General features: G+C 43.5%; 1 protein-coding gene across 1 annotated transcript in view; it reads right to left on the bottom strand.

The window, feature by feature from the left end:
- Positions 1-1,169: 1,169 nt before the first annotated feature.
- The window catches only part of LOC122940421 (oocyte zinc finger protein XlCOF7.1-like), a gene marked incomplete at its 3' end in the record, with an annotated part of 48,073 nt that continues 32,704 nt past the window's right edge, over positions 1,170-16,538 (bottom strand). Inside the window, exons 6-7 of the mRNA XM_044297095.1 lie at positions 11,388-11,490; positions 1,170-2,083 (exon numbers count right to left, since the gene is read on the bottom strand). Of these exons, the coding sequence (XP_044153030.1) occupies positions 1,170-2,083; positions 11,388-11,490 (1,017 nt within the window). The remainder of the gene's footprint in view (positions 2,084-11,387; positions 11,491-16,538) is intronic.

Below are 16,538 nucleotides of genomic sequence, written 5' to 3'. Positions count from 1 at the left end.
TAAAATATACATTTTTGCAGATGACACTAAACTGTAAAGTAATTGACATGGAAGAGGACAGTATACTGCAAATAAGTGGCAGATGAGGTAAACCTCATCTGCCACTTATCTGCAGTATACTGTCCTCTTCCATGTAAATTACTTTACACAGTTTAGTGTCATCTGCAAAAATATATATTTTACTGTGCAAACACTGACAAATGTAAGGTTATGCACATGGGAAGGAATAATGCAAGTCACCCGTACATACTAAATGGTAAAACATTGGGTAACACTGACATGGAAAAGGACCTAGGAATGTTAGTGGACAGCAAACTAAGCCGTAGAAACCAATGTCAAGCAGCTGCTGCCAGGGGCAATTAGATAATGGGTTGCATCAAAAGGGGCATAGATGCCCATGATGAGAACATAGTCCTGCCACTTTACAAGTCACTAGTCAGACCACACATGGAGTACTGTGTACAGTTCTGGGCTTCTGTGAACAAGGCAGACATAGCAGAGCTGAAGAGGGTTCAGAGGATTGGCATCTAAAGTAATAACTGAAATAGGTGGACTACAGTACCCTGAAAGATTATCAAAATTAGGGTTATTCACTTTGAAATAAAAAAAGACTCAGGGGAGATTGAATAACTATGTATAAATATATCAGGGCTCAGTACATAGATCTCTTCCATCATCCATTTATCCCCAGAACTGTGACTATAACCAGGGGACATTCTCTGCGTCTGGAGGAACTGTCTACCTGAGGAGGTGGTGATGGTGAGTTCACTAAAAGAGTTCAAGAGGGGCCTGGATGTATTTCTGGAGTGTAATAATATTATAGGCTATAGCTACTAGAGAGTTGATCCAGGGAGTTATTCTGATTGCCTGTTTAGAGTCGGGATCAAATTTTTCCCCTAAAGTGGGGAAAATTGGCTTTTACCTCACAATTTTATTTTTTGCCTTCCCCTGGATCAACTTGCAGGATAACAAGCTGAACTGGATGGACAGCAAGGTGCTGTTTTATGTCCCTGTAAAAAGGAGTATCTGAAGGAAGGAAGCCAGTTAGTGACCACCATAAAAACACATATGGGAGGTCACTAACGGGCTTATATGTGGGAATTCTGATGTTTAACAAGATATGATTTTTGATTAAAACATTTCCCCCATTCTGAAAATGAAAATGGCTTCTCCCCTGTGTGACTTCTCTGATGTATAACAAGACCTGATTTCTGCTTAAAACATTTCCCACATTCTGAACATGAAAATGGCTTCTCTCCTGTGTGATTTCTCTGATGTATAACAAGACCTGATTTATCCTTAAAACATTTTCCACATTCTGAACATGAAAATGGCTTCTCTCCTGTGTGATTTCTCTGATGTATAACAAGACCTGATTTATCCTTAAAACATTTCCCACATTCTAAACATGAAAATGGCTTCTCTCCTGTGTGATTTCTCTGATGTACAACAAGAGCTAATTTCTGATTAAAACATTTCCCACATACTAAACATAAAAATGGCTTCTGTCCTGTGTGATTTCTCTGATGTGTAACAAGTTCTGATTTCTGATAAAAACATTTACCACATTCTGAACATAAAAATGGCTTCTCCCCTGTGTGAATTCTCTGATGTATAACAAGACCTGATTTCTGCTTAAAACATTTCCCACATTCTGAACATGAAAATGGCTTCTCTCCTGTGTGATTTCTCTGATGTATAACAAGAACTGATTTATCCCTAAAACATTTCCCACATTCTGAACATGAAAATGGCTTCTCTCCTGTGTGTTTTCTCTGATGTATAACAAGTTCTGATTTATGATTAAAACATGTACCACATTCTGAACATGAAAATGGCTTTTCTTTTATGTGAGCTGTTTGATGTTTAGCACCTCTTCTGTGACTTTTATTCTGTGTCACAGTCTGTGATGAATCAGATAGAACCTGTTTAAAATAATTAAATGATGCATTGTTGCTGTGATTAGATGAGGGTATATCTTGCATATTGGCATGCTCTTCAAATGTATCTCTTGTGATACCACAATCATCTACTTCAAAATCTGAAGATACCAGATGTTTCTCTAAGTTCCTGGTACAGTCATCTGCCAAGAATAAAACACATTTTATTATTGATAAATAACATTAAAATTGCATTGAAGTTTTATAACTTTTCCAATAAAAAAAAATCCACAGAAATTACAAGGCATGGCACAAAATTCAAGTATCAATTGACTAAAACAGTGGTGGCCAAACAGACCACAATCTAATAGTAGACCGAGGGACATAACTAGAAAACGCTGGCTCCCACCTTGAGCAACTTCCCTGCAACCCCCACCCAATCAGTCATTTAAAAGATATATAAATAAAACATTTACTAGCACTGGACAAAAGGTGACAAATCCCCTCTTAGTGCCCCACACAATAGTTATCTCCTCTCAGTGTCCCTTTTACAGTGGAATTCCCAGTTAGTGCCCTTTTCACAGTTCTGATGCTCCCCAAGTCCCCCCACTCCGTAGAATGTCCTCCTGAGGTCTCCAAACAGTAGCTATGCCCCCTAAGTGCCCCCACACAGTAGTTATATCCCCTTTGTGTGTCCCCTGAAGTAGTTCTGTCCCTTAGTGTCCCCTTTACATCAGTGAAGCTCCTGTACTGTGAATAAAGTTAAAGTAATACCGAGCACATCATGCTTCTCCGAGCGGCAGGCAAATATCTGGTGTTCAGTGGTGAGACTTTTTTGTATGACCTCTTAAGGCTACATTCACTCGTGAAAAAAAGGCCATACAAAATGGAAACACTCCGTTTTTCATGGCCATTTTTCAACCATTTTTTGCATCCCTTTCTTGGTCGTCTGGACATTTTGCATTCATTTTTAACAGCCATTATTTGAGGATGATTTACATAATTTCTATTTGCTTTTTATTTAATTACCAATCCCTGCAGTATACATAATGTCCCCATAGTGGCCCCAGTTAGTAATAATGTCTATAATGTGCAGGGTTTTGTTTTATGGGGAGGAAAAAATAAGTACTTGCCACGGCAGACAGGATACAAGATACACAGGATATAAACAAACAAGTGTCTAGGCAAGAAGCTGGGGATAGAGGTCACCTCCTGACAAATCCCTACCAGCTCTTCCTAGACTTCTATGCCCACGTTCAGACCCTGAAGATGGGAATAACATGTCCTCGTGCCTGGGCTGAAGATTCCCTAGAATCCCTAAGATGGTGAAAGGGGGAAAGAGGCAGCCTGCTCCCTCAGGACCTGGAGGAGGCAGGCGTCTCTCTAACAGCCTAGACAGACAACCACAAGAAAACAAAACTAACTTATCTTTTACTGAGCAGGAACAGCAAATCCTTCCTTCCTTCCTCTGAGCCAGACAGAAGCTATAACCCGCACAGGACACTGGGAGTGGGCGTAATTTAAACTTAAACCAACGACCCCACCCAGTGCACCTGAAGGGAGGCGGATATAGCTCAATTCCAAAATAAAAACAAAAAGGCTACATACGCGCTGCTAACCTGGCAGACCTTCGCACATAGCCTGAGCAGGGCATGATAGTATTCCTCTCATCCACTTGCACGTGTAGAGAAAAGTCGCTCTTTCTTTTGTGCTAAAGGACCTACACTCTAAGTGGGATGATGTCACAATGCGCTCCTAAGCAATAATGCTGGGTGTGACGAAAAACGTACCCCGACTGACGTCGGACTTCAACTAGAGCCAGCAAGATACGGTATGGTCACTGGTTACTAAGGCGTGACGTTACGCCCTCCTAGAGGAGCAGGTAAGGTCAGCTTAATACAGTTTACACAGACACCTCCTGTCCACACGGGCACAGAGAGGCAACAATCCGAGAGAGCCTTTTCACTGCACCAGTGAAACAGCTCTTTCTAAGACCGGGTATACTACCACCAGCTTCTCGTTTGATATAAGCCCGGTCTGCTAACAGGATTATATAGAGTGAGAAACCAACCCGCAGTAGCGTATTACTAGGCCGAAACACTGACGTGGGGATTTGTGATCGAGATACAAGACAGCACGAGATTAAATTACTTATTTAATCGCCTTAAGGGCTCACTAGAAATAACACTATACACACAGAAAATATATGCAGTGGTCTGAGGTTACAAATACAGGTGGAGTAGTATAAACAGGGTTAAGCAGAACAAAAAAGTTAGTTTACCAGGTATAGGAGTCCTTTTGGTTGTGATGAGTTCTTAGCTGTAGTCACATGGGGAGCAGTGATGTCAGCTGGTTGCAGGTCCCTCTAAACACATGGCACAATGTGAACTCCCTTCAGAGAAAAGACCTACAAGCTTGCTGGCACAAGCCTTTTAACCTGTTGCCGGCCCCTCCCGGCCTCTGGGAGGGGTCCACACCCTCTGCTGGGCTGGCAGCACATGAGCCACAAAATCGATTAGTGGTCTTGGCTCCAGACCAGAATGTCGCAGGGAGGTGGTTCTAGGACCAATGAATCCTCCTGGGTTCCGGCTACCAGTAGAGTCCAAGCATGGTACCATTATTTGGTTTCTGTGGGGATATATGTATATCTCCCCTCCTGGGCATCCCACCACCAAACTATGACCACGCGCCTGTTCATCGAGGCCACAGGGACACAAATGTGTATCTGGTTTAGGTCTATGATGGACGGGAGATTCATAATTCCTTTGTGAAAAATGTAAACAAAGGTGGACTGCTAGAGGCTCTCTGCCATCTGGCTGGCTTTGAGGCAGGGCTTCCCTGTGGAGCTCTCTACCTCTGCTACCTTTCAGCAGATGGTTGGTGTGGGAACATGGCTGACAGTAGATAATAATCCATATTCCTCACTGGGAGAGCATGGTAATGTCATCACATTGGTAGCACAGGTCCTTCAGCACCAAGAGAGGAAAGACTGCCTCTGCGTGCAAGCGGATAAGGCAATATATTTTAACCCTTAAAAGGCCATTTTCCACTAGTGTACCAATTTTTACGGCCATTACATGGATGCTCTCCTGTCTAGTGGCCATTAAAAATAGTCCTGTTAATTTAAATAGGGTCCATCTGGCAGTGAAAATGGCCAAAAATTGGACATGTCCTATTTTTCACAACCGCTATTCACTCGCCTTAACAAAAAAATGGCCATGTGAATAGCAAGAGTTTAATTAATTTTAAAAACAGCTGTGTGCCATTACTTGTGTGAAAGCCTTATCCTGCAGCCTTTCCAGATTACACAAACTACATATAGCGCTAAAGAATAATCCTGTGACCCGAACATCATCACTGCAGCTAGGACACTGTGCACACCGAGGTCTCTACAAATCTCAGTCCTGTCACTGTCAAGTAAACAAACTGCATGGCCCACGCCATAACGTCTTCCTTTTTTTCGTGCATTTATATTAAAGGGGTTGTCTCATCTGAGACAATGGGGGCAATTCGCTAGGATATGCCTCTTTGTCTGGTAGGTGCAGGTCCCATGGCTGGGACCCGCACCTATCTCCTAAACGAAGCCCCGAAAGTGGTGGAGGATGCACTGTGAATGCGCAGCACTGGCTTGGCTACTTCCGTCAGGCCCGTAGAAGTGAATGGAAACAGTGGCTGATCATGCGCGGTGCGCTCCCATTCACTTCTATGGGAAGAGCGCTTGGTGGTGGCCGGACCAGAGTCCTCCAGCCACCACTTTGGCCCACTCAGTTCTTGATATACCAACCAACCACTGGGACCCGCACCTATCAGACAAAGGGGGATATCCTAGTCATATGCCCCCATTGTCTCAGATGAGATATCTCCTGTAACCCCTTAGTGACCAGCCTGTTTTGGGCCTTACAGACCAAGCGTTTTTCTTCCTTTTTTTCATCGTCGTGTTTCAAAAGCTAAAACTTTTGTATTTTTCTGTCTATATAGCTTTATGAGGGCTTGTTTTTTGCAGGACAAGTTGTCGTTCATAATGGCACCATTTTGGGGTACACATAAATTTCTGATTAACTTTTATTAATTATTTCTGGGAGGGAGATGGTAAAAACAGCAATACTGCCACAGCTTTTTTAGGTTATAAATTTTATGGCGTTCATTTTTTGGTATAAATTACATAATATCTTTATTCTCTGGCTTACTACGATAACAGTGACACCAAATACATATATATTTTTTTTCCTGTTTGACGTACGGCAGACGGGCTCAGATGGTTTTGTACAAAATGCATTGGACAAGCATCTCACTTTATAAATAAGTGTAGCATTAGCACTATAGGTTTTGTGACTATGGCATTGTTGTACTTTATCTGATTTGCTGCTGCATTGTCTTTTTTCCTCCACTGTACATGATATTTATGTAGTCCGGGTAGTTACGGAAGTGGTCATACCAAACATATGGGGGAGATTTTTTTTATTATTATTGAATAAATGTTATATATATATATATTTTTTTTTACCACTTAATAGTTCCACAAGGGGACTATAACAGACAAGATTCTTATTGATTTTAAAATGCAGTGCATTATTCCTATAGTGCATTGCATTTTAATATCAGTGCTATTCTGACATTGACCATAAGACTGCCCTAGAAAGGCGTAGCCTGCTGGAAATTACTCAAGGCTGGTCTGGGTCCTAAACGAGACCCCAGCCAGCCTTCACACACATCAGTATCCTGCGATCACATTTGCAGGGTGCTGATGGGAGACAGAGCAGTCCGCTCCCTCTGTCAGCACTTTACATGCCGTGGGCAATGGCGTCCGCCGCATGTAAAGTGTTAAACAGCCCGGATTGCCACTCTTGCCAGTCTGGGCTGTTAGAGCAGGACCGCGGCTCTCATGCGAGAGCCGGGCCCCCACTGCACGAGGGACCCGTGTAGAGCTTAGACTGGGCTGCCGTATTATAGCGACAGCCCAGCCTAAGGCTTCTTAGTGACCTCCGTAAAAAGGCATATGGGTGGTCACTTAGGGATTAAGTGCTTGCGACTCAACTATACTGTACACACCATCCAAATATTATGAAAAGTATATCACTAGAGATGAACCAATTTCTTGAAATACATATCAGGTGTAATTCTGAAGAATCAGTCAGAAGAGAGAACAAATAAATTCAACCAGAATTGAATCGCCTCCCATTGGCCTGATAATCTGTGTATGACTCTCTGCAAGATCTACTTCTTGGCATCAGCTGGAGGTGTGTGACGATTCCACCTGCCACACTGAATAGCCTGCACTGGAGGCTGGACAAGATAGTACACATATCAAACTGGGCCAGTTCCAGCCACTGTTCCAATATCCCTCCCAGAATTCCATGGAGTCAGGGGACAGGCTATGTGCAGAAGAAAAGGCACAGTCCAGGTACGACTGAACTCGGTTGTTCAGGCAATGCTTGTCCTTTTTCTGATATGCGTCAGGTTGGCACAGCAACTGCTGCTGTTGTGCCTTCTGCGATTTATTGTAAGGGTAGCACCGCCAGAGAGGGCGGGAGGTAGGCAAGCAAGCATGCAGTTTGTCATGCTCACCCGCATGCCTGAGGACCTAGATATTTAAGACCCCACTGCAATGGCTGGTCATGGAAAATGTCATCATCATCATCATATCTATCATACCGAGCGCCAACCTCCTTCCCTAGCTGTGCCTGGGAAAACTCCATGTCCACCTGCACCACAAACTTCTCCTTCATATCCTCCTTTATGCGACTTCGTCCGTCCAGGTTCCTATCAGCTACAGGATCCCTAGAAAGCTGTGGAGGTGGTTGTTCTTCCTCTAGTCCTTGTTGCATCAGCTTGAGCATTAGTACAAATATAAATATCAGGGTGATGCCATGTTACTGCTTGTCCCAACTCTGGTGGCCTCTTCGAAGGGGTTGAGTATGCTACAAAAGGACTTGATGAGCACTGCCTGCGCTTAAAATAACATGCTTTCTGCTGTGGTGGTCTCATGCATCATGTAAATCATTAATCTCTTATGCTCCTCATAGCACCGCTTCAGCATATGTAAGGTGGAATTCAAATGGTACAAAGGCAGACCATTTTGTCACTTCACATTCAGAAGGGTCTTTTTTTTAGCCAAATAAGAATGGCTGGACAGTCCCCTGGACATGACCAACACCATCTGCAAGCCATGTTGTATTTTCAAAAATGTATGCACCACTAAATTTATGATGTGTGCCATGCAGGGAACTTGTGTTATTTCCCCCAAATGAAGTGCAGCCACAATGTTCCTGCCATTGTCACCAACCACGTTGTCCAGTTGTAGATGGAGGAGAGAACTCCAGAAGGAAACTTGCTGCTGGATGCAAATTACCAACTGATCTATGTAGCTTCTCTCGCTCAGCTTTAAAGAAGACCTTTCATGTTTTTTTATTTTTTTTATTTTAGATAAATACCTTTGCTTGGGGTGTACCCCCCGCTGATGCTGCCACCCTGCCTGTTTTTCTTCCAAATATCGCTCCTACGCCCCGTTGTGCCCCTTGCAGTTTTTCCGCTCAGTATGTTAATACTGAACACCGGTACAGGGAGGAGGAGACACCAGAATTTCTCAATGAGTGTCTCCTTTTTCTTGGCTGTGACGCTCTCCGCTGTGATTGGAGAAGTTCAGTGCACGTGCTCAGCTCCATATCCAGAGGTTTTCAAAATAGACGTATGTCTTCATGGAGGAGTGGAAGAGGATTCAAGTGCCAACCTGTGAAGCTCTAGTGAACTCCATGCCCAAGAGAGTTAAGGCAGTGCAGTAAAATATTGGTGGCCACACAAAATATTGACACTGGGTACAATTTGGCCATTCTCACTTAGGGGTGTAATCACGTTTGTTGCCAGTGGTTTAGGCATTAGTGGCTGTGTGTTGAGTGTAAATTTGGTGTGCCCTCAAAATAACTGTTATACAAGCTGTACACTGACTACTTTACATTGTCTCAAAGTGTCAGATGTTCAGTGCCATCCCACGAAAAGATAGAATAAAATATTTACAGAAATGGACTGACTTTTGTGAGATACTGTAGGCACCAGCAACAGATCTTGATGATTTGCTTGCCCAATTGCATTCAGCATGGCAGAACATTCCTCAGACAATCATTAGTAACCTCATTGGTAGGATGCCAAGGCGTGTAAGTGAATGTATTTATGCACGTGGCTCTCATACTCAATAAAAAAGCAAGATGTTTTGCATATTTTGTTTCTGTTTTTATCATTTGCAAATCATGAAAGGGGTTCTCCAAGATTTTCCTCAGCATAGGTCATCAATATCAGCAGGGGTCCAACACCCGGCATTCCCACCAATCAGCTGTCTGAGGAAGCCTCAGTGCTCACCGGAGCTCCAGTTAATACAAAGCCCCCTCACAACTTACCGGGCACAGCGCCGTCTGTTGAATAGTAGCTGTGCTTGGCATTGCAGCTCAGACCCTTTCACTTGAATGGGACTAATCTGTGCCTAGGCCATATGACCGATGAACGTCACATTGCATGGCCAGGAAGAGGCCTAAGAGCGCGCAGAGCACTGTGTCCTCTCCTTACATCTCACAGACAAGGCTGCCGGGAGTTGAATCCGCCTCCGATCTGATATTAATGACCTCTCCTGAGGATGGACTATATACAGTGGATATAAAAAGTCTACACACCCCTGTTAAAATGTCAGGTTTCTGTGCTGTAATAAAATGAGACAAAGTTAAATAATTTCAGAACTTTTTCCACCTTTAATGTGACCTATAAACTGTACAACTCAATACTGATTGAACCGTAAACTGTACAACTCAATTGAAAACCAAACTGAAATCTTTTAGGTAGAGGGAAGAAAAAAATATAAAAATTAAATAATATGGTTGCATAAGTGTGCACACCCTTAAACTAATACTTTGTTGAAGCACCTTTTTATTGTATTACAGCACTCTTTTTGGGTATGAGTCTATTAGCATGGCACATTTTGACTTGGTAAGATTTGCCCACTCTTCTTTGCAAAAACACTCCACATCTGTCAGATTTCGAGGGCATCTCCTGTGCACAGACCTCTTCAGATCACCCCACAGATTGTCAATCGGATTCAGGTCTGGGCTCTGGCTGGGCCATTCCAAAACTTTAATCTTCTTCTGGTGAAGTCATTCCTTTGTTGATTTGGATGTATGCTTTGGGTCGTTGTCGTGCTGAAAGATAAAGTTCCTCTCCATGTTCAGCTTTCTAGCAGAAGCCTGAAGGTTTTGTGCCAATATTGACTGGTATTTGGAACTGTTCATAATTCCCTCTAGCTTAACTAAGGCGCCAGTTCCAGCTGAAAAAAAACACCCCCACAGCATGATGCTGCCACCACTATGCTTCACTGTGGGTATGGTGTTCTTTTAGTGATGTGCAGTGTTGTTTTTGTGCCAAACATATCTTTTGGAATTATGGCCAAAAAGTTCAACCTTGGTTTCATCAGACCATAACAAGTTTTCACACATGCTTTTTGGAGACTTCAGATGTGTTTTTGCAAAATGTAGCCTGGCTTGGATGTTTTTCTTGGTAAGAAAAGGCTTTCATCTTGCCACTCTACCCCATAGCCCAGACATATGAAGAATACGGGAGATTGTTGTCACATGTACCACACAGCCAGTACTTGCCAGATATTCCTGCAGCTCCTTTAATGTTGCTGTAGGCCTCTTGGTCGCCTCCCAGACCAGTTTTTTTTCTAGTCTTTTCATCAATTTTGGAGGGACGTCCAGTTCTTGGTAATGTTACTGTTGTGCCATATTTTCTCCACTTGATGATGACTGTCTTCACTGTGTTTAATGGTATATCTAATGCCTTGGAAATTCTTTTGTACCCTTCTCCTGACTGATACCTTTTAACAATGAGATCCCTCTGATGCTTTGGAAGCTCTCTGTGGACCATGGCTTTTGCTGTGGGATGTGACTGAGAAAATTTCAGGAAAGACCAACTAGAGCAGCAGAACTTTATTTAGGGGTTAATCAGAGGCACTTTAAATGATGGCAGGTGTATGCTGACTCCTATTTAACAGGATTTTGAATGTGATTAATTCTGAACACAGCTACATCCCCAGTTATTAGAGGGTGTGTACACTTATGCAACCACATTATTTAAGTTTAGTTTTTTCTTCCCTCCGCCTAAAAGATTTCAGTTTGTTTTTCAATTGAGTGGTACAGTTTATAGGTCACATTAAAGGTGGAAAAAGTTCTGAAATGATTTATCTTTGTCTAATTTTTTTTACATCACAGAAACCGGACATTTTAACAGGGGTGTGTAGACTTTTTATATCCACTGTATATCATATATATACTGTATATATAACCTAAATACACCTATAACACTGTCACATTTCCATCCATATTTAATTAGAATTTTAGCTGAATCAGTGAATATAACGCTGAAAAAAACTGACAGAAGAGAGAACCTAAAAATGTAACATAAAATTGTATCATCCAGTGAAGGAGTAGAATCTGTGAGTCTTCTCTGCGTTACTTAGTGGTCACTACTCACCTGGGCGGTTATCTGTAGGAATGTCCTCTGTACTCTGCTCATCGTCCCTCACATATTTCTCTGTAGGATTAAAATTGTTCAGATATTCACCCGGATTCACAAGCTGTAAAAGAAATATTGTAGAAGTCATCAGACGGTTGGAGAAGTCGTGTGGAAGGTTTTATACGACCTGAAAAAATGACCAAAAACGCCCGGACAGCAGGAGTTATCTGACCCAAATATCTGCAGGTCTCCTGTATAAATCCAATCTGATTGCTTCGTTATTCCAACCAGTTTGCAATGCAGGGAGAGCAGCCCTTATATTCCATCCCTAACATTACATTGTGTGTATATAACATTACATTGTTTGTGCACCTGTTGCCCTTGCTGGTCGTCCCAAGGCTGTGAAGCCGGTAAGCCAAAGTTCTTTCGATCGTGGCTCATTTACCTTCTCGTAATGGGCATAATCATCTGCTCTGCTGCAGCCAATGCCTGGATTCAGGGGTAACATGTCCACAAGATACACATCACCACTGAAGCCAGTCATTGGCTGCAGTAAAGCAGGTGACCATGCCTGTGCCGGTGAGGAAGCAAACAACATTTACTGGAAGATGGACATAATGGAGCCAGCGTGCATAACCGGAGCTGAGGGTAGCAGGTACGTATGACTCTTTCCATAGTAGAGGCTGCGGGCACGTGTAAAAAGTTACTTATTCCTGAACAAACCCTTTAATGCTGTCTTCCTGGTCTATCTATCAGTTTTGGGATGACTTAAGGCATGAAGATACTGTACCTAGTATAAGGACAGGGGAGAACACAGGAGAGGTGAGAACTGATTATCTATCACCACTAGATCATCCTGATTAACACTGTTAATAATATAAGGACAAGAGAGGTAAGAACGGATTATCTAACACCACTAGAACACCCTGAATATTACTGTCTCTAGTATAAGGACACAGTGGTGTAACTAGAGTTCTAAGGCCCCGAGGACAAACTTTAGATAGGGCCCCCACCCTCTCCATTATATGTCTGAATGGGTTGTAGTACACTGCCGCTGATCATGTCTAAACGATCAGCGTCTAAACTCCTATAGCTATAAAGAGCCTGTAAGGCCCCCTACAGTGTCCTAGTAGCTAAATGTCCCCAGCAATAATAATGTCCTGGCTGTGTTACCAGTATTAAAGAGGACCTGTCACCGCTCCTGACATGCCTGTTTTAATAGCTTAATGCATTCCCCATGTAATAACAATTCTGGAGAATCTATTCTCATGGCTCTATGTTGTGTCATTCCTTTATTATTCCTGCTAGACGTTCTGAATGAATTGGTATTAGCCTTCAGTAAGGGTACAGAGGGGCGGTCACCAGTTTGGGGTGTGCACCTGCACAGTCTGAAAATGGCAGCACTGATTGGATAGAGTCAGTCTGTGCAGGTACACCCCCAACTGGTTACCACCCCTCTGTACCCTTACTGCAGACTGCTAGCAATTCATTTATAACATAGTAGGAATAATAAAGGAATGACACATCATAAAGCCATAAGAGCAGATGCTCCAGAACTGTGATTACATGGGGAATGCATGAAGCTAATAAAACAGGCATGTCAGGAGCGGTGACCGGTCCTCTTTACTAATACCTCTGACAGTGCCTTCAGTAATAGTAATGTCCCCCATAGTTCCCCGACCCCCAGTCCACAATCCCATCCTCTTTGCCCTCAATAATAATTTAGCACTTTTTCATGAGCCAGGGAGAACTGTGGCCAACTACTACTACTCCTGGCCGGGACTGATACTGCTACTACTACTACTCCTGGCCGGTATTGATACTGCTGCTACCACCCACATTCTAAGGGCTCTTTCACACTTGCGTTCTTTTCTTCCGGCATAGAGTTCCGTCGTCGGGGCTCTATGCCGGAAGAATCCTGATCAGTTTTATCCTAATGCATTCTGAATGGAGTGAAATCCGTTCAGGATGCATCAGGATGTCTTCAGTTCCGGACCGGAACGTTTTTTGGCCGGAGAAAATACTGCAGCATGCTGCGCTTTTTGCTCCGGCCAAAAATCCTGAAGACTTGCCTCAAGGCCGGATCTGGAATTAATGCCCATTGAAAGGCATTGATCCGGATCCGGCCTTAAGCTAAACATCGTTTCGGCGCATTGCCGGATCCGACGTTTAGCTTTTTCTGAATGGTTACCATGGCTGCCGGGACGCTAAAGTCCTGGCAGCCATGGTAAAGGGTAGTGGGGAGTGGGGGAGCAGCATACTTACCGTCCGTGCGGCTCCCGGGGCGCTCCAGAGTGACGTCAGGGCGCCTCATGCACATGGATGACGCAATCGCATGGCACGTCATCCATGCGCATGGGGCGCCCTGACGTCACTCTGGAGCGCCCGGGAGCCGCGCGGACTGTAAGTATACCGCTCCCCCGCTCCCCGCTCCTACTATGGAAACCAGGACTTTAATAGCATCCTGGCTGCCATAGTAACACTGAAAGCATTTTGAAGACGGATCTGTCTTCAAATGCTTTCAGTACACTTGCGTACTCCACTTGCCGGCGTGTAATTCCGGCAAGTGGAGTACACGCCGGATCCGGACAACGCAAGTGTGAAAGAGGCCTTACTCTGGGAGGACGAGGCATGGGTCTTTCGTTTTGTTACATTTTCCAGACATTTTATTATGAGACATATAACTGAATAGTCAGGGGTTCTGTACACACAGATTATTAAACAGTACTAGCTAAATTGCAAGTGTGTTTTCTGTAATTTAAAGACAGAGGCACAATTATAGAGCAACTAAACTTTCTTTCTCTCAGATGGACTGTGTAAGGGCATCGTTATAACTTTTCAGTTTTTACAGCTTTTCTTTCTCAAAACCTCAAGTTGCTACATCGGCTTATTGCCAGCACAGCACCCCAAATAGCATTCTGCTGCTATGCTGAGCAATTGCACATTATGGGAAGGGCCTTATATTCATATTCACTCACTAATATACTTCATTCACCGGTTCTGTTCTCTTCCCTGCGTAAATTCTGCACAAAGATCATGTGGTCCAGTCCCTAAACTTGTCATCCACTGCCCGTTGCTAAATGCATTTTGTCTCAGTCGCCAAGGACTCTGTAGACGTATTTTAATCTAGTGTTGGTGGCTCTACCGTGGAGCGCTCGTCTCTGCTATGGTCACATTCCAAAGGGAACCTGTCACCAGTTTTATGGTGTCCTAACTAAGGGCAACATAAATAAGTGACTGATTCGCTTAGCAAAATGCTGGGTCACTTTCTTTAATCGACCCAGTCAATCTGGCAACATCTTGTATTGAAAAGCTCAAGCTGATAATGATGAGTCATGAATATTCATGAGCTCCTGACTCTCCCCGCCCACCTGCTGCTGAATGACAGTTATTTTCCATAGGAATCAGCAGCAGGTGGGCGGGGAGTGGCTATAGCTCTGAATTAAATATACGCTGGACTCAATGACATCACGCCGGACTCCAATCAGCTCATTAGCATGCGGCATCTTTGTGTGTATATTATGAGGTAACCATCTGTCACACCAGTAAGCGAATACATCTAAGGTACTTTTTAGGAGTTAATGATTGTATATAATTAGTTAGATTATAATCAGATATCCACATGACAGGTTCCCTTTAAGCTAAAAGGAAATACAAGTGTGATCCATTAAAACTATGGGGGTCCCGCTGTCACTATTGTCACGTCTATCATCTGATAGGATATTGTGTGAGGTGTTGGCTCAAAGTGCACATGAAATTCTGATGGGGGGGTGATCCACCAGTATTTCAGAGTGAATCTATAGGTATCTAAGGCTACTTTCACACTCGCGTTTCGTGCGGATCCGTCTTGTATTTGCACAGACGAATCCGCACCAATAATGCAAACCCTTGTATCTGTTAATAACCGTTTGCATTATTCATTAAAAAATAAGTCTAAGTCAAAACGAATCCGTCTTGACCTACATTGAAAGTCAATGGGGGATGGATCAGTTTTCAATTGCACCATATTGTGTCAGTGAAAAACCGATCCATCCCCATTGACTAACATTTTAAGTCTAGATGGATCAGTTTGGCTCCGCATAGTCAGACGGTCAACAAAACGCTGCAAGCTGCGTTTTAGTGACCGTCTAAAAAACGCGACGGAGACCAAACGCAGCCAAATTGATGCATTCTGAACAGATCCTTATCCATTCAGAATGCATTGGGGCTGAACTGATAAGTTTTGGGCCGCTTGTGAGAGCCCTGAAACGGATCTCACAAGCGGACCCAGAAACGCCAGTGTGAAAGTAGCCTTAATTACCCAATATGTCCCGGGTCTAGTGGTCTGGCTGCAGGTTACCTACTGGATTCTTCCAAAATAGCAGAGGAGCACTTGATTTTGTGAATTCTCGCTTTAGTGAGCAGTCATACATAGGTGAGAAGAGTGTCCTCTTCTACTCCTAGTTTTTTACACCCCTAAGCGGGGGAAGGAGAGAGGGGAAGTAGGTACGTTCAGATCACACATACACACTCCTATCAGAACCTAGGTGTGGAGAGAGATGATTAGTTTAGACTTGATTTCCTCATCTTTATTCTGAAGGTAATCATTTCAGGGACTTATTTAAGTATGTGCTTTCCCAGTTTATTGGATAATGTAGGAATGATATCTTCAGCATGATATGTTTAGGGACATACAGAAGACAAGGAGGAGTAGCTGGTGGGGAGGGAGCTCTCCAGAGGGATCTGATAAATGATGCTGTAATCTTGTAGATCACAGGACGTCAGCCACACAGGACAGACTGATCTCCTGTCTGACAGGTCATCAAGCCTCGGACTGGTGGTCAGACTGGAGATTACATGGCCAGGTGTCCATAATTAAAGAGTCTAAAATGTACGGATGCATCTGACCATCTAGAAAATTGCTGGTGAGTTGGCGTTATATGTGCTGATGAAAATAATCCGATACTGCTTTTCCAATGATTCCCTGGCCCTGGGGGGCTTCACTATTGGCTGGGAAAACAAAAGGCAGGCGCAGGATTACAATAAAATGTAGCAGGTCCTTGAGCTTCCCCTTAGCACAACCCAAACTCCCCTGATGAAGCCAGTGCCCTGGTGAAACATGTAGGGAGGGTTTGCTCCTGGGCATCTTTTTTAGGTAGGGAACCACTATTCTACCTCTGGCACCGGATA

Source organism: Bufo gargarizans, chromosome 6 (genome assembly GCF_014858855.1).
Source record: "Bufo gargarizans isolate SCDJY-AF-19 chromosome 6, ASM1485885v1, whole genome shotgun sequence".
Taxonomy (NCBI): Eukaryota; Metazoa; Chordata; class Amphibia; order Anura; family Bufonidae; genus Bufo; species Bufo gargarizans.
The sequence above is the reverse complement of the archived record's forward strand: the minus strand, read 5'-3'. Positions and strand labels throughout refer to the sequence as shown.